The sequence below is a fragment of the Somniosus microcephalus genome, unplaced genomic scaffold, assembly GCF_052327205.1.
Source record: "Somniosus microcephalus isolate GS21.2 unplaced genomic scaffold, FLI_Smic_1.0 unresolved_chr4, whole genome shotgun sequence".
NCBI classification, from domain to species: domain Eukaryota; kingdom Metazoa; phylum Chordata; class Chondrichthyes; order Squaliformes; family Somniosidae; genus Somniosus; species Somniosus microcephalus.
This window is the reverse complement of record NW_028225182.1, coordinates 57,885,720-57,911,817: the sequence shown is the minus strand read 5'-3', so window position 1 is coordinate 57,911,817 and position 26,098 is coordinate 57,885,720. Positions and strand designations below refer to the sequence as shown.

General features: G+C 48.8%; 1 protein-coding gene across 1 annotated transcript in view; it reads left to right on the top strand.

The window, feature by feature from the left end:
- The window catches only part of LOC147091152 (hydroperoxide isomerase ALOXE3-like), a 203,557-nt gene that overhangs the window by 150,340 nt on the left and 27,119 nt on the right, over positions 1-26,098 (top strand). Inside the window, exons 8-13 of the mRNA XM_085977623.1 lie at positions 2,153-2,356; positions 3,516-3,602; positions 5,740-5,909; positions 8,740-8,861; positions 11,009-11,109; positions 19,678-19,848. Of these exons, the coding sequence (XP_085833749.1) occupies positions 2,153-2,356; positions 3,516-3,602; positions 5,740-5,909; positions 8,740-8,861; positions 11,009-11,109; positions 19,678-19,848 (855 nt within the window). The remainder of the gene's footprint in view (positions 1-2,152; positions 2,357-3,515; positions 3,603-5,739; positions 5,910-8,739; positions 8,862-11,008; positions 11,110-19,677; positions 19,849-26,098) is intronic.

Genomic DNA, 26,098 nt, shown 5'->3' with positions numbered 1-26,098 from the left:
GACCCGAATTTCTGGGCCAATATAATTTCTATCTCTTTTTGATAGTGATCTGTTAATTCATGTAGCACTTTGTGTGTTAAGTCCTTATTATTAGATTTGCTCCCTATTTTTAGGAGAGGTAGCTTTAAAATAAGATTTAGGCCGAGATTTTGCTAAGCTTGGCAGATCCGTGGCGGGTGACGTCGGTGGCGGGTCCCAACCCCACTGCTGTCTCCAGCCCGCTCTGTGAAATGAATTTCCCCTGATTGGGCTTGGTAAGCCCCGCCCAGCGTGTTTCCCGGCCAATTGAAGGAAGCGGGTCTGATGATGTCATTTGATGACGCGTCATCAGACGGTTTCCTTAAAGGGACCACGGGCAACTTGATTTTGACATTTGTGCTGTCAGTGTTCTACAGTATTGAGGTGCTGCAAACACTGACAAGCACTGCACAGAGGTGCACGGCTGCACCCAGGCTCCCCCATGACTCCCAAGGGAGTCACAGCACGCAGGGAGGTCCTCTTCCCTTCCCATGGGCAGAAGAGACCTCCCCAGGAGATCAACGCGGCCTGGTTGCACATTGCACAGGAGGACACAAGCAGGGATGTGGTCAGGAGGACCAGGCTGCAGCGCCACAAACCTATCAATGATCTCAGCAGATCACGAAAACGTTCGTAGAAAGCCACACTCAACCTCATCCTGCTGTGCCTCTCACCACATCCCCATCACTCTGCCTTCCCTACCCTACTCCTGCACATCCTTACTCACACCAACTTACCTTGCACCTCCACCCATCCCTCTCTATCTACATTATCACTTCCCCATCTCACTAGCCACCCCTCACACTCGCCCTCATCCTAGTGCAATCATACCAACTAACAACACACAAGGGTAGGGACTTGGGCGTTTTAGCCAATGTTCATGTAAAGTTTCTGTTAATGTGCTGTCAACCATTGAAATCTTTATTTTCAACATTTTGCGTTCTTGGACAGATTTGTGTGCACCTTTGGAAGTGGCTTAGTGAGTTGCAGTGAATGGTGAGACATAACAGTAAGCCCCCGCAATGGTAATGAGTGTGAAAGGAATGGCTTGGGCATTGTAGGGATGCTTTATGGTGATGGTGTTGGGTGGTGCCATCCTGGTGCATCATGTGGCAGCCAGGGTGTGCAGCATCAAGTGAAGTAAATCTGGCCATGGTGAGGCCATCCCTGGCCTCCCGGGCAGCAATGTGCTCGGGTTCTGAAGCCCTTTGTCCGGTGCAGCATCAGGTGATTGCGGAGAAGGCTGCTGGTGTTGTTGTTGGTGCTGCTGGTGTGCCTGGTGCTGCTGGTGTTGGGGCTGATCGTGGTGGGATTCTGAGGACCAAGGTGAGAGAGTATAAAGGGCATCCCTGCTGATGGAATAGATGGCAGGTGAAGTAGAGATGACAGAAGCGATCTGTTAATGGTGAGGTCAGACTGGATGGAGACTTGTGTAAAGACTTGCAGCATGGTGGAACTGTTGTGGAAATGTAGTGAGGAAGGGTTTGTGGCTGAGAGAAGATATCTCTGTAAGGTGGGAGTTTTTACTGCACATTTGAAGCTGTCAACTCAACAGGTGATTCAATGGCCACTGAAATCCTGCCTCAGCTTGTCAGACGCGGTCCACAACAAGCGAGGACTCCGTGGGCGAGCTGTCAAATGCAGAAGGTGAGCTGAAATTCACTCTTAAGTGGCTGTAAACCAGCCACTAATTACCTGAATTGGGTTCCCCCCGCTGTGAACCCGCCGCTGCGTGTCAGGTCTGCTCAGCGCTGACAGACCCGACATCGGGGAAAGGTGCATGGTGGTGGGTTCACATCGGGGTCCCGACCCGCTGGGGGAAAAAAAACACTTTCCCACCCGACCTGCCACCGATCGCGCCCGCTGACACCCCGGGAAAATCCAGCCCTTGGTATCAGTTGAATTTTTACTGAAACTTTACTGTTCATTTGACATTATCACTCAGGAGTGACGAGGTTTTAAATCAATCAATGAATTGGGATTCCTGCCATCCTTAATAGTCCCCATGCCGCTCTCTTCATAAATGAACATTTCCACCGCTATCTATTGATCTACACCTTTTACCCTATCAAGTTCTTGCTTCAAGTTTACAGTAAAGGTCACTTGTAATGAATATCATTTCTGTGATTGACAGATCAAACAGGAACCAGGACCACAAAGCCCTATTTTCCTTCCAAATGACAGCAAATACGACTGGCGCCTTGCCAAGATCTGGGCTCGACATGCCGACACACAGATTCACCAGCTGGTTTCACACTTGCTGAAGACGCACCTATTTGCAGAGGTCTTTTGCATCGCAACATTACGAAAGCTTTCAAATGCACACCCTATTTTTAAGGTACTTTTGGATGAAATACAATCACCCCTTGACACTGTATTTTAGAAACCAGAGTTGGAATAATTCTCGCTGCTATTCTGCACGTTCCATCCCTGCTCTGTGTTGAGTTGACTGATCTCTGTCAGGGTATCAGTTGAGGTGCTACAACTGTCCTCGGCAGCTTTAGACGAGGGAGAGGAAAAATCAGCTCCTGCCCCTGGCCAGTGATGTAAGAAAACTACTAGGCACTTGGTCTAAGCGTTAAACAAAGCTTTAATCAACTGTTTTACAACATGGAGGTCTAGTTGTGTCCTTCACTAGTTCCTGTTAAGAATGTCCTGCGCAATCTGGGCCCGTGCCCGAGTATTTATACTCTCCCTGGACAGCGCCACCCACAGGCCGCTCAGTATTATTTCATAAGTCTTTCTTTCATGAATGACTGATTCATGTCAGTCAGCACTGTGAATTGCGTTGGAAAGTGCACGTGCGAGGATAGGATTGGTTGACTATACTGTCAACTCTCACTGTCCAGGCTCACATGGAAAGAACCAGAAGAGGCCAGAACCTGTGGAATTGCCACCCAGCAAATGTCCACGCCTCTGGGGGAGGGGGGACTTGCCTAGAATGTACAGCACAGAAACAGGCCATTCGGCCCAACTGGTCCGTGCCGGTGACTCTGCTCCACACCAGCCTCCTCCCACCCCTCGTCATCTCACCCCATCAGCATATCTTTCTATTCCTTTCTCCCTCATGTGTTTATCCAGCTTCCCCAGAAATGCATCTCTGCTATTCGCCTCAGCCACTCCCTGTGATAGCGAGTTCCACTCTCTGGGTCAAGAAGTTTCTCCTGAATTCTTGATTGGATTTATTGGTGACTATCTTATATTTATGGCCCCTAGTTGAGGATTCCCGCACAAGTGGAAACATCTTCTGAGAATTGGACAGACCATCAAAATTCATTCTTTGTTGTTGTTTTGCTCTCCCTTTCTTAAGAGCGAGAACTGATGAGAACTGCAGAGGCGACCAGTGGGAGCAATCCTTGAAAGTAGCCTTGCAATATCATAGCCCTCTTGCCCATTACAGTATAAAGAATCCAACGCAGATCTATTGCCTCTTAATTATGTGCGGAGATACCCAGAATAGAGCTCAACCCGATAATTAAAATTCTTTAATCTTTCAGCTTCTCATGCCTCATCTGAAATTTACTTTAGACATTAACACTGCGGCAAGGAGCCTCCTCATATCAGAGGATGGAGTTTTTGATCAGGTGAGTGAGTTATTTTACATGTTTGGTGAAAGTAATTATATATGATTCAACTGTGGCAGAGCGCGGCACAATATTACAAGGGAACCACTTTTGAAGATTTTCTATTTAATAAGGATCTCTGCTTAGGGAACCAGTAAAATGTGTCCTGTGTCCGTGACTTACAGTGAAGAAAAGTGGGAGGTGTAGCAGGTACACACTGTGGGATAGTGGAATATATAGAGTAGACACTGGGGAACCCTGGGCTATGCTCCCTCTAAGCTCCTCTAAGATCTTTAAGCTCCTGTGCACTTAAATTCACTGGACTGCTGGGGGGCGCGGGTAGGGGCCAATACTGAGCTAGCGGGAAAAAGTCATAGCACTGAGAGAATGACCTGGGAACCTCACGGAGCCGATCCGAATTGGAACAGCGTTTGGTGAGAGCCCTGGAACCCGGCAACCCGTTGTCTCGTTGACTAATGGCGGCCGGAGGACCCACAATTCTCTCCGTCCCAGCAACCGCTCCATCCACTTGGGACCAAAAAAAAACGATCGATCAGAATACTTTCTGAATAGTGAAAAACTAGAAGCAGTGGAGGTCCAAAGAGACTTAGGGCTGGATTTTACCAGCCCTGAGGAGGCGGGTCTGGAGGTGGGACTGCTAGGAATTTTTTTAAAAAATAGGAGCGGGTCCCGATCCCGCTCCCAACCCGCCGCCAACTAATCTTCCCGGGAGTCGGGTCCCCGATTTGCGCAGGGATCCGACTCCTAGCGGCGGGAAGAGGATTATAGCCACTTAACTGCCTGTTAACAGCTATTTAACAGGCAGTTAAGAGGCTTTTTCCCATTTGGAGACTTCTGCTGCGGGCTTCCCGACGTCGGAGAGCCCCGCCAGGGTAAGTGAGGCGAGCTGTGGGTCTGTTGTTATGTTGGTGTACAGATGACAGCTGCAGAAGTGGTGTGAAGGATGTAATGGGACACTGGTGAGTATCGGAGGTAAGGAAATGTTGGGAAAGTCATTTGTAATGTGTTTAGATTTTCAGGCAGGTGACAAGCTTTGAAGCGTTTGGGGACGATTTTGTGACTGGGGGACGCGTTGAGGCAGGACTGCTGCTTGTCGGGTCGATGTCCCGCCTCCATCAATTTGTGGCCAACCCACGCTATTTTCCCTTGATTGACCTTGTTAAGCCCGCCCAGCGGGCTCAGCAGGCCAATTAAGGGAAAGCCGCTAACAGAGAATGTCAACGTATGACATGTCATCTGTCAATAAATGTTGACAGATGAATTGTCATCGTTTGACAGCTCTGTGAAGCTGTCAAACAGTGACAATCTCTGCAGTTTGATGAGGTCTTGCATACACCTTAAGAAAGCCGGTAGATGAAGCATCATGAACTGACGTCATCTGACACCGGCTTTCACTTAATTGACCGCTAATCCCGCAGGATGGGCTTAACAAGGCCAATCAGGGGAAAATAGCATCTGTGCATCGGACGTCGCTGAGGGCGGGACTAGAACCCGGAAGGCAGTATTCCCACCCCCAACTTGTCTCGGCAGGTAAAATCCAGCCCTTAGGATCCATGCACATAATTAAAATATCATGGACAGGCACAAAAAAATAATCATAAAGGCTAATGGAATGCTGGCCTTTATATCTGGAGGACTAGAATACAAAGGGGTAGAAGTCATGCTGCAGATAAACAAAACCCTGGTTCGACCACACCTGGAGTACTGTGAGCTGTTCTGGGCACCACACCTTAGGAAGGAGTACAGCGTAGGTTTACCAGAATGATACCCGGACTCCAAGGGTTAGATTACGAGGAGAGATCTCAATATAAAGGCCAGCATTCCATTCACCTTTTTGATTATTTTTGGTACCACCACCGCCTTCTAAAGGGAAGCTAGGGTTGGACAATAAATGCCAACCATGTCAGCGACGCCCATGTCCCGAGAATGAATTAAAAAATTTGCCTGTGTATAACTGGGCAGCTTTCCCCACACAGAGTCCGCTGCTCACGAGATCTGCAGTTCGGTGCTGACACGGCTGTGCCTGGTGCTGTGGTCCAATGAGTGCTGGAGCTAAGACTCTCTGGTCTTGTGGATGATTTTTGTACCCCATTGCATTTTCCAAATACCACTTCATGTGTATATTATGTCACTCCAGGCTTTTTCTACGGGAGGGATTGCAAAATTGCAAATCTTGCAACGGGCTTTGGCGCAGATTACCTACGCATCTCTGTGTCTCCCAGAAGACCTGGCCTTTCGAGGTGTGGAAAAGCTGCCCAACTATCACTATAGGGATGATGCACTGAGAATCTGGTTAGCAATCAACAGGTGAGAGTGCATCAACCACACCTCGCACACCATATCAGTACTTTCTCCTATCTTCTTCTGACACAAATCCAACCATTGCAGTAGTATTCATTCAATATCCTGCATGTGATATAGGAGAAGAGGGGCTCATACATTAAGCGGTTGATCAGCTGAAGACAACCGTAACAAGGAAAGGTGGCTTATGAATTTTACCCTGGTGGTTTCTGCAAAGCAAATGTGTATGTAGATCCATTGCCAATCAATGTCTCCCTCTCTCTCTCTCTCTCTCTGTCTCACCTCTAGCCCCCAACCTCCTCTATTATCGAGGTTGTTATGGTCTTTGCCCCTCTGAACTTTCCTCCCTTGTTCCTCCTAATATCCAGATACCCTGTCTTACACTCCCTCATCCCCACATCCTCACTATGTTAAAATCGAGACTCATCGCACCATCTCCTACTCTTCCTGTGCAGGACCTCAAAGCTGTGGAATTCATCACTTCTCTCAGTCTTCGCACTAAGCTACAGGCTTGGCATCACCTGATCACTGCATCCTGAATGACCTCCTCTTCTCTCCTTCTCTCTTCATTGGTGCGGTCCTGCACGGAGGGAGGGGAGACTAAAAAACTTTAAAGGTTAGAACAAAATGCCACGGGTATTACCAATCTACTCAGTCCCCAGATGATTATTAAAATCCTGAAGAGGTAAGGACACTGGAAGTACTTTGATTTTCTTTAATCAAGCTCATCTTGTTCATGAGATCCACCTCCTGATCCCCTCCCCACCCAACTCGTGCCCAGTGCCCACTCAGCTATCTTCCTGTTCTCCTAAACTCATTGGCATTGTAAATGGTCCCTCTGCACTGGCAGCATCAGCAATCCTTTAAAACTCCCACTCATGACTCTTCTGTCCTCTTCAATTACTGTCCCATCTGTAACCTCCCTTTCCTCGCCAAGGTTTTTGAGTATGTTGTCATCTTCCAACTTTGTGCTCATCTTTTCCACAACTCCCTGTTTGAATACTTTTAGCTTGTTTTCCACCCAGTCCCAGCAACTGAGAGCGTCTTCACCAAGGTCACCAATGATATACCTTGTTGACTGCGATCGTGGAACATTATCCTTCCTTGACCACCATGACTCCCTGCAGCACTCAGTGTGGTTAACTGAATGTGGACTGAACGGAAGGGTTCCGTAAGGGTGACCCCGAGCTTCCGGTGGCCTGTCACCTTAATTCACCGCCCCACTCCCACTCTGACCTCTCCGTCCTCTGCCTCTTGCACTGGCCCAATGAAGCTCAGCGTAAGCTCGAGGAACAGCACCTCATCTTTCGATTAGGCACTTTACAGCCTTCTGGACTCAACATCGAGTTCAACAATTTCAGACCATAACCTCGGCCCCGATCTCTTTTTTCTATAAATTTCTCTCTGTCACGTGGCAGCTGTCTCATTCTGCCAGTGCCATTTACACTTCATCTGGAGCCATCCTCTGTTTCTTAACTTGTCCCATTACATCTCCTTTTGCCTTGCACCACCATCCCTTTGGTCTCTTAATCTCTCCTGCCTTCCAGCCTATCACAGACCTTCCCTTGTGTTCTTTCCTCCCCTCCCCCCTTGCCCTGCCCCTACACATGCTTAAAAACCTGTTCCATCTCCAGCTTTTTCCAGTTCTGATGAAGGGTCATCGACCTGAAATGTTGGGCTGGATTTTGATTGAGGAGGCGTGTAGGAGGCGGGACTACAACTTTCAGGGTTGTAGTCCCGCCTCCATCGAGTTGTGGCCAACCCACGCGATTTTGACTTGATTGACCTTGTTGAGCCCACCCAGCGGGCTCAGCAGGCCAATTAAGGGCCACCCGGCAACAGGTGATGTCACAGGTTGACATTTCATCTGTCAAGAGGTTTTGACAGATGAAATATCAGCGTTTGACGGGTCTTTGAAGCTGTCAAACACTGACAGTCTGTACTCCAAGTTAATTCCTTCCTCTCAGGCTGATTTAGAGATCTCTCCAGAACAGAAAGCTGAATGCTGCAGATTTTGACAGCTCGCGGCCATTCTGCTTTCTGTGCCGGTGAGATGAGGGACTCCTGAGACCTGAAGGAAGGAAGGCTGTAAAGGTAAGTAAAGGTAAGTAAAACTTCTTTAAACACTTTACACACACCAAACACACTTACCTCTGCACTCATGCACCCATCACTCACCTGAACACCGGACATCTCGAACCCTCCAAGCCCTTCAGCCCGACGGTCCGCCTCGCTAACTTGGCGTGGTTTGGAGCCGTCAGGAATCCCACACTTCAGCAATAAAAATAGGGATTAGGCTAAAAACTGCCTGTTAACAGGTAGTTAATTGGCACTAATCCCCTTCCCGCCTCGGGGAGGCGGGTCCCAGCACAGGTCGGGTATCCGCCTCCTTTGAAACTGGCATGGAGGCGGGTTGGGGGTGGGATGGGTTCGTGCCCCCACCCCCCCGATTTCGGGATTTTAACTCCCCACACGCCTCCAATCCCGCCTCCACGGCCCAATGAAAATCCTGCCCGTTAACTCTGCTTCTCCCTCCACAGATGCTGCCAGACCGGCTGAGTATTTCCAGCATTTTCTGTTTTTATTTCATTAAACCCTGCTTGCCCGTCTCTCCAATCCTGGCCTGCTGATTTTGGCTCTCCATTAAGACATGGTTCAATATCCTCATCCTCATCCACAATCCCTTCATGGCTCCATGATGTTGCTACACCTGTATTGCACAGTATCAGTCTTGGTGGTGTTGCCCAGCAATAGGCCTTAGCCTTGAACATATCTCTCAGTGAATAGAAATTCTGAGGAAAGTACATAAAGATGCATATTCCTTCTTCTTTCAAAGGTTTGTAGAAAGCATTGTTGACGTCTACTACAAGAATGATGCTTCCGTTCAGGATGATTCCGAAACTCAAGAGTGGGCAACAGAAATCTTTACTGAAGGATTCTTGGCAAGACAATCATCAGGTGTCATTTTTCAAATATCTGGTTTTCAAAAATATTATGGTTTATACCAGCAAAAATCACCACGATAACCATCTCTGGGGCAACATGATTAGCACTGAACTAATCCTGTGCCCTGTTATTAACTAGTAGCTTTCAGCTTAACCAAAGTTGTCTAGCTGTGACTTAAAACAACCTGGAGCAGCTATTTTGTGCCGAAGTTCTCATTCAGTGATGCCAGAGCACCACACTCGAATTGGTGATTTCATTCAAGAGGTGATGTCACATAAGATGACTCCTCCAAGTATAACATAAGCGAGTTCTCACTGGAGATGTGAAGGTTGAGAGGTGATGATTGCTGTTTTTAGGATGCTAAAGGGACTAGATAATGTCGACCACGATGAGCTGTTTCACCTTGTCCAGAACAGTAGAACCAGAGGACACAGCCCATACTCGAAGAGGAGTAAATTCAAAACTAATCCGTGGAAACGTTATTTCAGCGAGCGAGCGGTCAATCTATGGAACAGGCTCCCTAGGGAGATGGTGGAATCAGTTTGTATTGATTCATTCAAATGCAAATTAGATTGATTTATTTCAGAAATAACATTTCTGAGATCCAGTATACGAGTAATTTGAGACATGACGTGGGAGTGTAGCGAGCTCGAGGGAACAGGTGGCTTTGGACCAAAGCTCTCCACCAATGGGAGTTTTCCTCGCCTCATGTCTGGGTCTGTTGTAGACTTATTGATAGAGATTGATCGCTGTGATTGACCAACAACTCCATTATCATTGTATTATGTGACTACCAGCTAGGTAGAAACATAGAAACATAGAAGATAGGAGCAGGAGTAGGCCATTCGGCCCCGCGAGCCTGCTCCGCCATTTAATGAGATCATGGCTGATCATCCAAATTCAGTACCCTGTCCCTGCTTTCTCCCCATACCAATTGATCCCTTTAGCCTTAAGAAATATATCTAACTCCTTCTTGAATATATTTAATGAATTGGTCTCCACTGCCTTCTGTGGTTGAGAATTCCACAGGTTCACTACTCTCTGGGTGAAGAAATTCCTCCTCATCTCTGTCCTAAATGGCTTACCCCTTATCCTTAGACTGTGACCCCTGGTTCTGGACTCCCCCGCCATCGGGAACATCCTTCCTGCATCTAGTCTGTCTAGTCCTGTTAGAATTTTATAAGTTTCAATGAGATCCCCTCTCATTCTTCTAAACTCCAGCGAATACAAGCCCAATTGACCCAATCTCTCCTCATACGTCATTCCTGCCATCCCAGGTATCAGTCTGGTGAATCTTCGCTGCACCCCCTCCATGGCAAGAACATCCTTCCTCAGATAAGGCGACCAAAACTGCACACAATACTCAAGGTGTGGCCTCACCAAGGCCCTGTACAACTGCAGCAAGACATCCTTGCTCCTGTACTCGAATCCTCTCGCTACGAAGGCCAACATACCATTTGCCTTCTTAACCGCCTGCTGCACCTGCATGCTTACCTTCAGCGACTGGTGCACAAGGACGCCCAGGTCTTGTTGCACTTCCCTTCTCCCAATCTATTGCCGTTCAGATAATAACCTGCCTTCCTGTTTTTGCCATAAAGTGGATAACCTCGCATTTATCCACATTATACTGCATCTGCCATGCATTTGCCCAATCACCCAACCTGTCCAAATCATACTGGAGTTTCTCAGCATCCTCCTCACAGCACACACGCCCACCCAACTTTGTGTCGTCTGCAAACTTGGAGATATTACATCTAGGTCCACATTGTGTAGGGAGGAGGAGCAGGTCATTGATACACGGAGAAATTCACACACAGGGAAATAAAATTATATAACTTGAGGTCCCGGATACTTCAGATGGGGAACAATCTTTGACATACGGAGATATTACAAGATGAACTAAATGGACTTTGGTATTTTTCTGTCTATTAATTCCTATGTTCATATAAAATACTGGAACAAGGAAATACTAGTAAAGGCACCCACTCTCCCTAACATTTAGGATTATGTGACAATCGAGTGAATAATCTTTAGTGTGGCAGCACCGCCCCAAGGCAGTGAGTTGTTGGCATCCATTTTGACAATGTTGTGATGTTTCTGGTGAATAACATATTCGTGACAAGTCAATTCCTGATACATGTTATATATTCTCTCTCCAGGTTTCCCAACATCATTCTGCACTAAAGCAGATCTCACCAAGTATCTGACCATGGTCATATTCACCTGCTCTGGCCAGCACGCTGCAGTAAATAGTGGACAGGTAACCTTACATTTAAAACAATAACCACACCTTGCATTTATATAGCGCCTTTAACGCAGTAAAACGTCCCAGGGCGCTTCACAGGAGCGATTATCAAACAAAATTTGACACCGAGCCACATGAGGAGATATTAGGGCAGGTGACCAAAAGCTTGGTCAAAGAGGCAGGTTTTAAGGAACGTCTTAAAGGAGGAGAGGTAGAGAGGCGGAGAGGTTTAGGGAGGGAATTCCAGAGCTCAGGGCCCAGGCAGCTGAAGGCATGGCCGCCAATGGTGGTGCGATGGAAATCGGGGGATGGGCAAGAGGCCAGAATTGGAGAAGCGCAGAGATCTCGGAGGGGTTGTGGGGCTGGAGGAGGTTACAGAGATAGGGAGGGGCGAAGACCATGGAGGGATTTGAAAACAAGGATGATAACAGAAATAAGCCTGTGTGCTCAATGGCAAGCACTGAATTGTGGGCAGTAAATTGACACTGCATGTAATTATCAGTAACATGTCATTCTAGAATGGTCCACTAGGTGGAGCTGTAGAGCTGTATGTATATAAGAGTAGGCTACCCACAAGGCAGTAGTCAAGATGGATGCTGTATAGAAGTCCACATGTACTGAAAAAGGTGACTAGCTCAAGCTAGCTGTTCATAATGATAATTGTTAAGTCTGTGAATTATTTAGTTAATTAAGACACAGACTAATGAGTAACAATAAAAACAGGTCTTTACTGGTTGGAGGTAGGGACTATACTGAATACAAGATTACTGCACAGTGCTTATATACCGGTGTGTTCACCCCCGGTATTACGTCTACAGCAGCCTGAGAAAGTAGTACATCTCTTAAGGTGGAACAGGCTTAAGCTCTCTTAAGGTGGAACAGGTTACATACACAACACTCCTCCCTTCTTAGCTTTATAGTCATCCCCCCATTTAACATAACGTAATAACATATATACATATATAACTTCATCTTTAACGTAACATATCACAGATTCAGTCTCTGCGGAAAACAGTTCACAGATTCAATCTCTGTGGTGTAGTCGGTTCACGTTACTCATTCAATAGTCCTTTCATGGATTTAACAGCTTGAACTTCCGAACTGATTTGGCTCCGTTCGGAGGGACCACGTGTGTGATCTGGTAGAGGTGATAATGGTTCAGATGGGTCATCTTCTGTTTTTACTTTTCCTTTTCTGCTTCTTGGAGACTCTCTGGGCTCCATTGTCAGCTGCCACAGCTGCCAGCTGCATGCACAGTTCCTCCTTCTCTTCCTCCTGTTTCCGTCGTAGAGCCAGCTTCTCCCGATGTTCCGTAGACTTTTGGTGCTCCTCCATGATTTCTGCACTTTGGGAGTCGAAGTTACAAGCTGGGCAGGACAGGACATCGTAATATTCAGTGTCGTCCACCAGGTCATGGTAATATTCGGTGTCGTCCTGAGCTAGACCAGTGAGAGGGTCGTCTATTTCCTCCATACCCAGCTGGACGTTAGCCAGCTCTTGTTCCAAATCCAGACATCTTTCCTGAAGAGACTTCTTCATGTGTACCTCTGCATCCAGCTTTTTCTGGGCTTTCAGCAAGTCGTTTACTAGTGACCTCATTTGTGATTTTAATACTTCAACTTCCTTTGGAGATTGATTGATCGGACTATGCAATCCCTCTACCGGAGCAGCTGTTTCAGCGGTCTGTTGTTCTACATTGACATGAGTCAGCGTACTTTTGGCATCCAATGGCTGCTCTGTTGCAGTCGTTTCAGTCTGTGTCGTCACATCAGCCATCTCAATGACTTTTGAGAGCTCTGAACCCTTTTCCTTTGAAGATCGCAGCTCGTGTTCAAGTTTTTCCCATTTCAGAGTCTTGTCCCTCAGCATATGAAGGAGTTGGCTGACCGTTAACTCTTCTGACACCAGATTATGGCACGCACCTTCAGAACCTGAATCAGCTTTGATTCGTTCGGCCTCCTCGCGCAGATGGTTGGTGTGCTCCTGCTCCATTTTCTCCATCAGTTGCTTCTGTTGCCTTTCCAGATTCTCCCACTCTGTAACAAAGAACTTTTTTATTTCATTCATCTCTTGCTCAAAACGGCGAATCATTTGTTCTAATTGCTGTTGTAGTTTGAAATGGAGTTGAGTTCGAGCCCAGTGTCCCTCAAAAATGTGCATATCAGTAGACTTGACAGACTCAGAATTCTCTGTTAAACTATGTTGTTGTTGCTCAGTGGAATTCTGTGCTGAAACTTTGTCTTTTGCACATGGGTTGGTCTTACCATCATCAGTTCTAGAGTCTGGGCTGATTATCTGCACCGAGTTCTCACTCTTTATGGCTTTTAGCGAATGCCAGTCCATATTTATGTTTCTAAACCACTCCCGGCCTAGTAGTGGTGGACCTCCCTCCGGTAGCACATATAAGTCCATTATTTGACTTCCTTCGCCCTTGTTGGCCACTGCAACCTTTATTGTCCCGATGGGGTACACTCTCTGCCCCGTGTAGGTTGTCAATATAATCTCCGTATCCTGTAGGGGAATATGTTGGAATAACCTTCTGTAATCTTTCTTATTCATGACCGACAATGCCGATCCAGTGTCCAATTCCATTTTTACTTGGACTCCTTCTATCTGAAGAGTAACCCAAATTGTCTGGAGGTCTGCACCCTTACCAACGTTGAGTACCCTTAAGCTAGCCAGTTCAATACTGCTTAAGCCAGCCAGTTCATTACTGCTAGCGTCTGAATCGGACTCCTGTTCGGCCACCTTGTGTACCTTTGCGTATTTCCCTTGCGGTGACTTCTTGTTGCTGGTCTTCTTCCCTGACCTGCATACTCTAGCTATATGTCCAAGCCTACCACATGTTCTGCATTCTTGGTTTTTAAACCAACACTGGTTCTGATCATGCGTTGTCTTTCCACAACGATAACATTTAACAGAACTCACACCCAATTTGTGTGCACTGAGCTCCGGTGACCGTAGCTGCATTACTGCCGTGCCTCTCGCTGCGGCTTCGTGTGCTGCTGCCATAGTGACCGCCTTCTCAAGCGTCAGCTCATTCTCCTCGAGCAGTCACTTTTGTGTATCTTGTTTAAATAAACCACACACAAATTTGTCTCGTAGTGCTTCTGTCAGTCCCGTTCCAAACTGACAATATTTCGCTAATTTACGCAATTCCAGCAAATATTCAGCATTGCTTTCATTCTGTAGTTGCCTTCTGTCGTAAAATTTAAATCGTTCCGCTAGCATCAGCGGCGTGGGGTTTAGATGATCTTTCAGGACAGTAACAATCTCATTGAACGTCTTATCCGCCGGTTCATCTGGTGATAACAGGTGTTTCAATTGCCCGTATGTCTTCGCACCCATTAAATTTAATAATGTTAGTGCTTTATCTTGCTCACGAATTTTATTGGCCTTACAATAATTTTTTACTCGTTCTACATATATGGCCCAATCCTTGATGTCACTATCAAAGGTGCCAATATTCCCGTGTTTAGGCATTGTTACAATTTTGTTGGAATTTTATGTTACACAAGATGGCGGCTTCCTGCTCTTTGTCGTCGTCCTCCGCTCCCAAGATGGCGGTTTTCCCGCGTTTGGCGGTCTTCACCCGTCCCCCGACGCTGTCTGTAAGCCCGAGTGCGGCCCTTATCTTTTATGCGATCGCTGATCGCGAAGCGGCTCCCGACCGAAGCGGCTCTCGGCCCTTATCTGGAGTGCGATCGCTGGCTTGAAACGCCTCCCGCTCGAAGCGGCTCTCGCGCCCTTATCGCAGATGCGATCGATTTGAAAGCGGCCCGGCCCTTATCTGCCGATCGCTATCGCCCTGTACCTCTGTCTTCCCCAGCCCTATCTTCTACTCCGGTTCACAAGCTGATGGAGGCTTCAGGGTCCTAATGCCTGTCGCTTCCAGTGGGGTGGTGAGGTTTGAAACCTCTCTTCAACCGCCGTGGAATAACTGCCGCAGGGTAAGAACCTGACTCGTCGCCAGTGTTAAGTCTGTGAATTATTTAGTTAATTAAGACACAGACTAATGAGTAACAATAAAAACAGGTCTTTACTGGTTGGAGGTAGGGACTATACTGAATACAAGATTACTGCACAGTGCTTATATACCAGTGTGTTCACCCCCGGTATTACGTCTACAGCAGCCTGAGAAAGTAGTACATCTCTTAAGGTGGAACAGGCTTAAGCTCTCTTAAGGTGGAACAGGTTACATACACAACAATAATGTCTAGTTATTTATGAACATAACACTGCACAGACAACAACATCGCTGGATACAATACAAGAAAACACTTACAATCTACAATTTGCAGGCTTTCAAAATCCGAGCTTGATGTCACTCAACCGCTACTTCTCAATTGATCTTCTCTATCCTGCTTTTTGTTAGCCTTGCTAGCGTAGTTTCTCAATAATAAAAATTAGAAAAGGTTGGACTCAATTTTAGATACACTGGAGCTCTTTCCTCTAATCCCGAGAGGTAATCATAGAATCGCACAGCACAGAAGGAGGCCATTCAGCCCATTGTGCCTGTGCCGGCTCTTTGAAAGAGTTTTCCAATTAGTCCCACTCCCTCCTGCTCTTTCCCCATAGTCCCTTCAAGTATTGATCCAATTCCCTTTTGAAAGTTACTATTGAATCTGCTTCCACCGCCCTTTCAGGCAGCGCATTCCAGATCACAACAACTCGCTGTGTACAAACTTTCTTCGTCATCTCCCAACAAGTCTATTATGTGGTACTTTATCAAACGTCTTATGAAAGTCCATATACCCAACATCAACTGCACTATCCTCATCAACCCTCTCTATTACTTGATCAAAGAACTCAATCAAGTTAGTCAAGCCGATTTCCTTTAACAAATCCGTGCTGACTTTCATTTATTAACCCTAAGAATTAACCCTGAGGTTTCCTGAGAATTATTGAGCACTCTCAGTCAGGAGCAGCACTCACGGACAGTGCTGGTCAGGAAATCGCTGTCCCGCAGCCCCAGATTTTCCGCTAAACTACAGCTGTGGAAACGCACAAACCCCAAAGCAGTGCTGGATTGACGGGAGGTCGAACCTCTGCTTTAATACGATGGTAAAATCTGGGCCTTTCGTCGGGGCTTTTATCTCCCCTCCCACACGGCAGCTGTCCTTCATTCTGCCCGGGCCATTCACACTTCATCTCGAGCCGTCCTTTGCTCCTTGAATATCTCTCAATGTCTCTCAATGTCTCTTAACCTCTCCTGCTTTCCATCCTATCTCTGACCTTCCCCTTTGTTCTTTCATCCCCTCCCCCTTTTCCCAGCCCCCACTTGCTTTAAAATCTATTCCCTCTTCCGGCTTTTTTTCCAGTTCTGACGAAGGGTCCCAGACCTGAAACGTTAACTCCGTTTCTCTCTCCACTGATGCTGCCCTGGCCTGCTGCGTTTTTCCAGCGTTTTCTGTTGTTACCTCTGCTTTAATCACCTCCTTGTTCAATCTCCCTGCCGCCCCCCCCCCAAAATCTCTCCCTCTCTTTTTACTGAGAAAATCATAGGAACATAGAAACATAGAAGATAGGAACAGGAGTAGGCCATTCGGCCCCTCGAGCCTGCTCCGCCATTTAATGAGAGCATGGCTGATCATCCAAATTCAGTACCCTGTCCCTGCTTTCTCCCCATATCCCTTGATCCCACTATGCTACCGTACCTGTGCCCAGCGGGGTGGGTGGAGACCTGGTGGGATGGGCAAGGACCTGGTGGGACCTTTCCAGAAGGGATAGGGAGAAAAATAATTCGCTGAGTCACCCTGAAGCACAGCTGGTCAATTTCCGAATGACAAACTGAAGCCCGGTACCAGGAGCGACTGAGCTTGGCGATGGTTCTGGCACTCTCGCTGGTGTTTACTGCAGTGAGACCAAAGATTTGTTCAGAAACCTCCCATTATTAAAAGGCATTCGGGCACCAACTCCATTGCTTCCACACACCATGTTTGCTACATGGACTCAACTCAATTTAGTTCATCTCCAGAGGGAAAGTTCTCAAATCAAATCAACTTTTATTGTCATTGTTAGTGCACAAGTGCAGTACAACGAAATGTAGGCTTGCGGCTCCCGAGAGTGTACATTTAGATTAAGACATTTAGACATTCAACATACATTTGGCTTGTAATACATTAACATAAACATAACCATAATAAAGTGCATTGGCAGATGTGCAGGCTTTAGAGTTTATTTGTGGAGTTCAGTAGGATGACAGCCCTGGGAAAGAAGCTGTTCCTAAATCTGGTCGTACGGGTGCGAATGCATCTGTAGCGTCTCCCAGATGGCAGGAGGGTGAACAGACTGTGGCTGGGGTGGGTAGGGTCTTTGATGATGGACCGTGACCTCCGTAAACAGCGTTTATGGTATATGTGCTCTATGGTCGATAGCCGGGTGCCGGTAATGCGCTGGGCAGTTTTGACTACTCGCTGCAGGGCTTTCCGGTCATAGTAGCTACAGCTGCCATACCATACTGTGGTACAGTTTGTCAGGATGCTCTCTATTGTGCAGCGGTAAAAGTTAGAGAGGATCAGGGGTGACAGGCTACATCCCTTCAGCCTCCTTAGGAAATATAGGCGCTGCTGGGCCTTCTTCACCAGAGAGGAGGTATTGAGGGACCAGGAGAGGTCTTCCGTGATGTGGACTCCGAGGAACTTAAAGCTGTCCACCCTTTCCACCACAGCCCCATTGATGTGGATGGGGGTGTGACTTCCGCTTTTAGACTTCCTGAAGTCCACAATGATTTCTTTGGTTTTCTTGATGTTAAGGGCCAGGTTGTTATCGGCGCACCACTTCACGAGATACTGGACCTCCTCCCTGTAGGCTGACTCATTGTTGTTGGTGATCTGGCCTACTACCGTGGTATCATCCGCAAACTTGATGATGGTGTTGGAACCATGAACAGCCACACAGTCGTGGGTGAAGAGGGAGTGGAGGAGAGGGCTCAGCACACATCCTTGTGGGGCCCCCGTGTTCAGGGTCGGGGGGGGAGGTGTGGTTACCTAATTTGACAGACTGGGGTCTGTTTGTTAGGAAGTCCAGGGTCCAGTTGCAGAGGGAAGTGTTCAGGCCAAGAGTTTGGAGTTTGGTGGCCAGCTTGTTGGGGACGACAGTGTTGAATGCTGAGCTGTAGTCTATGAACAGCATTCTGATGTAGGTCTCCTTACCATCTAGGTGATTCAGTGCCGAGTGTAGAGCAGTTGTGATTGCATCCTCCGTTGATCTGTTTGCACGATAAGCAAACTGGTGTTGGTCAAGAGAGGCGGGAACACTGGCTTTGATGTGAGCCAGGACCAGTCTCTCGAAACACTTCATTATGATGGGTGTGAGTGCAACAGGTCGATAGTCGTTCAGGCACGTCACAGCCATTTGTTTTGGCACAGGAATAATGGTAGCGGTCTTGAAGCATGTAGGGACTACTGCCTGGGCCAATGACAGATTGAAGATGGCGGTGAAGACATCAGCCAGCTGATCAGCACATTCCTTGAGTACCCGTCCAGGGATGCTATCCGGTCCAGTAGCCTTTCGTGTGTTCACTCTGCGTAGAGCGCCCCTTACGTCGGAGGTCGACAGAGTGAGCACCTGGTCTTCCGGGGGTGGCAAGGCTTTGGTAGCCGACTCCCTGTTGTCCCTGTCGAAGCGAGCGTAGAAGTTGTTAAGCTCCTCCGGAAGGGAGGTGTCGCTGACCGGGGGACTGGTGTTTTTGCCCTTGTAGTCAGTGATGGACTGGATGCCTTGCCACATGCGCCGGGGGTCCGAGTTGTTGCGGAAATGATCCTCTATCCGCAGTGTCTGTTTCCTTTTGGCAGTCCTGATCCCATTTTTTAGGTTGGTCCTAGCTGCACTGTAAGCCGCCGTGTCGCCAGATTTAAATGCTGCGTCGCGTGCTTTCAACAGTGAGCGGACCTCTCCGTTCATCCAGGGTTTCTGGTTGGGGTATGACCTGATATTTTTATGGGTCGTGACGACCTCGACGCAGCTGTTAATGTAGAATAGCACTGTGGATGCGTATTCCTCGATGTCATTATGGGCAAACATGCCCCAATCAGTGCGTTCGAAGCAATCCTGAAGCTCCGAGACTGCCCCCTCTGGCCATACTTTCACTGCTCTCACTGATGTTCTCCCTCTTTTGATGAGCGGTTTGTATGCCGGGGCTAGAAACAGGGAGAGGTGGTCAGACTTCCCAAGGTGGGGGCAGGGAATGGCCTTATAAGCGTCTACAATGCTCGTGTAGACTTGATCCAGAGTGCTCTCCCCTCTTGTGGGGCAGGAAACATTCTGGTGGAATTTCGGTAGTACAGTTTTTAGGTTTATGTGATTGAAGTGCCCCGCGACGATAAAAGCTCCGTCTGGGTGCGCAGTTTGTTGTTCGCTGATGGCCCTGTTAAACATCTTACGATTTTGAAAAAGGCAGTTGCTTTAAAAGTACTGTTGTCGATGTATTCTTTCCTTCGGACCCCTCCCTGAGTGTGGGGGATGTGGAGATGGAGACATTTCTGTGTGCTTAGTCAAACGGCCAGCTGCTCATGTTGAACTGTTGGGCCAGTTAATGTTGCCATAGGGACGACTAGAAATAATGCTCGCTTTCTTTCCCAGTTTGATTGGGGCTCCTGGATGCCAAACAACCCATCTACCATGCAGAGCCCGCCACCCACTGAAAAAGGCAAAGTCGGCAAAAGAGATATCATGTGTACATTACCAGGAGAAGGTGCAACGGCCGTAGTGATTGCAACCACACACCTGCTCAGTAAGACATCGGCCTCTTCAGTAAGTATGCGCAATATCTCCCTCCCCAATACAGAGAATAAGTTACGATTAGACTCCCTCCAACCCACTAAAAACAATAAGAATTATATTTATAATTTAATTCCCCTGCTTCTGGCATATTTCTGTTCGAAATAATTTGAACCATTAAGTGAACCAGCACGATTTGGACAGGTTGGGCGATTGGGCAGATGCAGTATAATGTGGATAAATGCGAGGTTATCCACTTTGGTGGCAAAAACAGGAAGGCAGATTATTATCCGAACGGCAATAGATTGGGAAAAGGGGAAGTGCAACAAGACCTGGGTGTCCTTGTGCACCAGTCGCTGAAGGTAAGCAGGCGGTTAAGAAGGCAAATGGTATGTTGGCCTTCATAGCGAGAGGATTCGAGTACAGGAACAAGGATGTCTTGCTGCAGTTGTACAGGGCCTTGGTGAGACCACACCTTGAGTATTGTGTGCAGTTTTGGTCGCCTTATCTGAGGAAGGATGTTCTTGCCATGGAGGGAGTGCAGCAAAGATTCACCAGACTGATACCTGGGATGGCAGGAATGACGTATGAACAGAGATTCGGTCAATTGGGTTTATGTTCACTGGAGTTTAGAAGAATGAGAGGGAATCTCATTGAAAATTATAAAATTCTATCAGGACTAGGCAGACTAGTGAGGGTGGGGCTTAGAGATTAGAACAGGCAGTGAGGGTGGGGTGTAGAGATTAGAACAGGCAGTGAGGGTGGGGTGTAGAGATTAGAACAGGCAGTGAGGGTGGGGTGTAGAGATTAGAACAGGCAGTGAGGGTGGGGTGTAGAGACATTGAACAGGCAGTGAGGGTGGGGTGTAGAGACTAGAACAGACAGTGAGGGTGGGGTGTAGAGACTAGAACAGGCAATGAGGGTGGGGTGTAGAGATTAGAACAGGCAGTGAGGGTGGGGTGTAGAGACTAGAACAGGCAGTGAGGGTGGGGTGTAGAGACTTGAACAGGCAGTGAGGGTGGGGTGTAGAGATTAGAACAGGCAGTGAGGGTGGGGTGTAGAGATTAGAACAGGCAGTGAGGGTGGGGTGTAGAGATTAGAACAGGCAGTGAGGGTGGGGTGTAGAGACATTGAACAGGCAGTGAGGGTGGGGTGTAGAGACTAGAACAGACAGTGAGGGTGGGGTGTAGAGACTCGAACAGGCAATGAGGGTGGGGTGTAGAGATTAGAACAGGCAGTGAGGGTGGGGTGTAGAGACTAGAACAGGCAGTGAGGGTGGGGTGTAGAGACTTGAACAGGCAGTGAGGGTGGGGTGTAGAGACTAGAACAGGCAGTGAGGGTGGGGTGTAGAGACTAGAACAGGCAATGAGGGTGGGGTGTAGAGACTAGAACAGGCAGTGAGGGTGGGGTGTAGAGACTAGAACAGACAGTGAGGGTGGGGTGTAGAGACTAGAACAGGCAGTGAGGGTGGGGTGTAGAGACTAGAACAGAAAGAGAGGGTGGGGTGTAGAGACATTGAACAGGCAGTGAGGGTGGGGTGTAGAGACGAGAACAGGCAGTGAGGCTGGGGTGCAGAGACTAGAACAGGCAGTGAGAGTGGGGTGTAGAGACTAGAACAGACAGTGAGGGTGGGGTGTAGAGACTAGAACAGGCAGTGAGAGTGGGGTGTAGAGACTAGAACAGGCAGTGAGGGTGGGGTGTAGAGACTAGAACAGGCAGTGAGGGTGGGGTGTAGAGACTAGAACAGACAGTGAGGGTCGGGTGTAGAGACTAGAACAGACAGTGAGGGTGGGGTGTAGAGACTAGAACAGACAGTGAGGGTGGGGTGTAGAGACTAGAACAGAAAGTGAGGGTGGGGTGTAGAGGCTAGAACAGGCAGTGAGGGTGGGGTGTAGAGACTAGAACAGGCACTGAGGGTGGGGTGTAGAGACTAGAACAGGCAGTGAGGGTGGGGTGTGGAGACTAGAACAGGCAATGAGGGTGGGGTGTAGGGACTAGACCAGGCAGTGAGGGTGGGGTGTAGAGACATTGAACAGGCAGTGAGGGTGGGGCGTAGAGACATTGAACAGGCAGTGAGGGTGGGGTGTAGAGACTAGAACAGGAAGTGAGGGTGGGGTGTAGAGACTGGAACAGGCAATGAGGGTGGGGTGTAGAGAATAGAACAGGCAGTGAGGGTGGGGTGTACAGACATTGAACAGGCAGTGAGGGTGGGGTGTAGAGATTAGAACAGGCAGTGAGGGTGGGGTGTAGAGACTAGAACAGGCAGTGAGGGTTGGGTGTAGAGACTTGAACAGGCAGTGAGGGTGGGGTGTAGAGACTAGAACAGGCAGTGAGGGTGGGGTGTAGAGAGGAGAACAGGCAGTGAGGGTGGGGTGTAGAGACTAGAACAGGCAGTGAGGGTGAGGTGTAGAGACTAGAACAGACAGTGAGGGTGGGGTGTAGAGACGAGAACAGGCAGTGAGGGTGGGGTGTAGAGACTAGAACAGGCAGTGAGGGTGGGGTGCAGAGACTAGAACAGGCAGTGAGGGTGGGGTGTAGAGACTAGAACAGGCAGTGAGGGTGTGGTGTAGAGACTAGAACAGACAGTGAGGGTGGGGTGTAGAGACTAGAACAGACAGTGAGGGTGCGGTGTAGAGACTAGAACAGACAATGATTGTGGGGTGTAGAGACTAGAAGAGACACTGAGGGTGGGGTGTAGAGACTAGAACAGGCAGTGAGGGTGGGGTGTAGAGACATTGAACAGAAAGTGAGGGTGGGGTGTAGAGACTAGAAGAGACAGTGAGGGTGGGGTGTAGAGACTAGAACAGGCAGTGAGGGTGGGGTGTAGAGACTAGAACAGACAGTGAGGGTGGGGTGTAGAGACTAGAACAGGCAGTGAGGGTGGGGTGTAGAGACTAGAACAGGCAGTGAGGGTGGGGTGTAGAGACTAGAACAGGCAGTGAGGGTGGGGTGTAGAGACTAGAACAGGCAGTGAGGGTGGGGTGTAGAGAGTAGAACAGGCAGTGAGGGTGGGGTGTAGAAACATTGAACAGACAGTGAGGGTGGGGTGTAGAGACATAGAACAGGCAGTGAGGGTGGTGTGTAGAGACTAGAACAGACAGTGAGGGTGTGGTGTAGAGACTAGAACAGGCAGTGAGGGTGGGGTGTAGAGACTAGAACAGGCAATGAGGGTGGGCTGTAGGGACTAGACCAGGCAGTGAGGGTGGGGTGTAGAGACATTGAACAGGCAGTGAGGGTGGGGCATAGAGACATTAACAGGCAGTGAGGGTGGGGTGTAGAGACTAGAACAGGAAGTGAGGGTGGGGTGTAGAGACTAGAACAGGCAGTGAGGGTGGGGTGTACAGACATTGAACAGGCAATGAGGGTGGGGTGTAGAGAATAGAACAGGCAGTGAGGGTGGGGTGTAGAGACTAGAACAGGCAGTGAGGGTGGGGTGTAGAGATTAGAACAGGCAGTGAGGGTGGGGTGTAGAGACTAGAACAGGCAGTGAGGGTGGGGTGTAGAGACTAGAACAGGCAGTGAGGGTGGGGTTTAGAGACTTCAACAGGCAGTGAGGGTGGGGTGTAGAGACTAGAACAGGCAGTGAGGGTGGGGTGTAGAGACTAGAACAGACAGTGAGGGTGGGGTGTAGAGACTTCAAGAGACAGTGAGGGTGGGGTGTAGAGATGAGAACAGGCAGTGAGGGTGGGGAGTAGAGACTAGAACAGACAGTGATGGTGGGGTGTAGAGACTAGAAGAGACATTGAGGGTGGGGTGTAGAGACTTCAAGAGACAGTGAGGGTGGGGTGTAGAGATGAGAACAGGCAGTGAGGGTGGGGTGTAGAGACTAGAACAGGCAGTGAGGGTGGCGTGTAGAGACTAGAACAGGCAGTTAGGGTGGGGTGTAGAGACTAAAACAGGCAGTGAGGGTGGGATGTAGAGACTAGAACAGGCAGTGAGGGTGGGGTGTAGAGACTAGAACAGACAGTGAGGGTGTGGTGTAGAGACTAGAACAGGCAGTGAGGGTGGGGTGTAGAGACTAGAACAGGCAATGAGGGTGGGCTGTAGGGACTAGACCAGGCAGTGAGGGTGGGGTGTAGAGACATTGAACAGGCAGTGAGGGTGGGGCGTAGAGACATTAACAGGCAGTGAGGGTGGGGTGTAGAGACTAGAACAGGAAGTGAGGGCGGGGTGTAGAGACTAGAAGAGACAGTGAGGGTGGGTGCAGAGACTAGAAGAGACAGTGAGGGTGGGGTGTAGAGACTAGAACAGGCAGTGAGGGTGGGGTGTAGAGACTAGAACAGGCAGTGAGGGTGGGGTGTAGAGACTAGAACAGGCAGTGAGGGTGGGGTGTAGAGACTAGAACAGACAGTGAGGGTGGGGTGTAGAGACTAGAACAGGCAGTGTGGGTGGGGTGTAGAGACTAGAACAGGCAGTGAGGGTGGGGTGCAGAGACTAGAACAGGCAGTGAGGGTGGGGTGTAGAGACTAGAACAGGCAGTGAGGGCGGGGTGTAGAGACTAGAACAGGCAGTGAGGGTGGGGTGTAGAGACTAGAACAGGCAGTGAGGGTGGGGTGTAGAGACTAGAACAGGCAGTGAGGGTGGGGTGTAGAGACTAGAACAGGAAGTGACGGTGGTGTGTAGAGACTACAACAGGCAGTGAGGGTGGGGTGTAGAGACTAGAACAGGCAGTGAGGGTGGGGTGTAGAGACTAGAACAGACAGTGAGGGTGGGGTGTAGAGACTAGAAGAGACACTGAGGGTGGGGTGTAGAGACTAGAACAGGCAGTGAGGGTGGGGAGTAGAGACTAGAACAGGAAGTGACGGTGGTGTGTAGAGACTACAACAGGCAGTGAGGGTGGGGTGTAGAGGCTAGAACAGGCAGTGAGGGTGGGGTGTAGAGACTAGAACAGACAGTGAGGGTGGGGTGTAGAGACTAGAAGAGACACTGAGGGTGGGGTGTAGAGACTAGAACAGGCAGTGAGGGTGGGGTGTAGAGACTAGAACAGACAGTGAGGGTGGGGTGTAGAGACTAGAACAGACAGTGAGGGTGGGGTGTAGAGACTAGAACAGACAGTGAGGGTTGGGTGTAGAGACTAGAACAGACAGTGAGGGTGGGCTGTAGACACTAGAACAGACAGTGAGGGTGGGGTGTAGAGAGTAGAACAGACAGTGAGGGTGGGGTGTAGAGACCAGAACAGACAGTGAGGGTGGGGTATAAAGACTAAAACAGGCAGTGAGGTTGGGGTGTAGAGACTAGAAAAGACAGTGAGGGTGGGGTGTAGAGACTAGAACAGGCAGTGAGGGTGGGGTGTAGAGACTAGAACAGGCAGTGAGGTTGGGGTGTCGAGACTAGAACAGGCAGTGAGGGTGGGGTGTAGAGACTAGAACAGGCAGTGAGGGTGGGGTGTAGAGACTAGAACAGGCAGTGAGGGTGGGGTGTAGAGACATTGAACAGGCAGTGAGGGTGGGGTGTAGAGACTAGAACAGGCAGTGAGGGTGGGGTGTAGAGACATTGAACAGGCAGTGAGGGTGGGGTGTAGAGACTAGAACAGGCAGTGAGTGTGGGGTGTAGAGACTAGAACAGGCAGTGAGAGTAGGGTGTAGAGACTTGAACAGACAGTGAGGGTGGGGTGTAGAGACTAGAACAGGCAGTGAGGGTGGGGCGTAGAGACAAGGACTGACAGTGAGGGTGGGATGTAGAGACTAGAATAGGCAGTGAGGGTGGGGTGTAGAGACTAGAAGAGGCAGTGAGGGTGAGGTGTAGAGACATTGAACAGGCAGTGAGGGTGGGGTGTAGAGACATTGAACAGGCAGTGAGGGTGGGGTGTAGAGACATTGAACAGGCAGTGAGGGTGGGGTGTAGAGACTAGAACTGGCAGTGAGGGTGGGGTGTAGTGACTAGAATATGGTGTGGAGATGCCGGAGTTGGACTGGGGTGGACAAATGTAAGAAGTCACACAACACCAGGTTATAGTCCAGCAGCTTTATTTGAAATCACAAGCTTTCGGAGCGCTGCTCCTTCTTCAGGTGAAGTGGAGAAATGCATAAAGACACAGCTTATATAGTCAGAGAATCATGTCAGATGTTTACAGGTAACCTTTCCAACTGCCATTTATCACACCTCGGCAGAGAGATAATCACAGCAGTCAAAGGTGTGAATGGTGTCCAAACAGGTCAGTCAGGGAAGCATTACATCAAAGAACAATGAGGTGGGGTCACAAGGGGTCAAATATTGCAGATGCTGGGGTCTGTATGAGAAACAAAAAAACAGACAAAAGACTACGCTGAGAGACTCTGCCGTC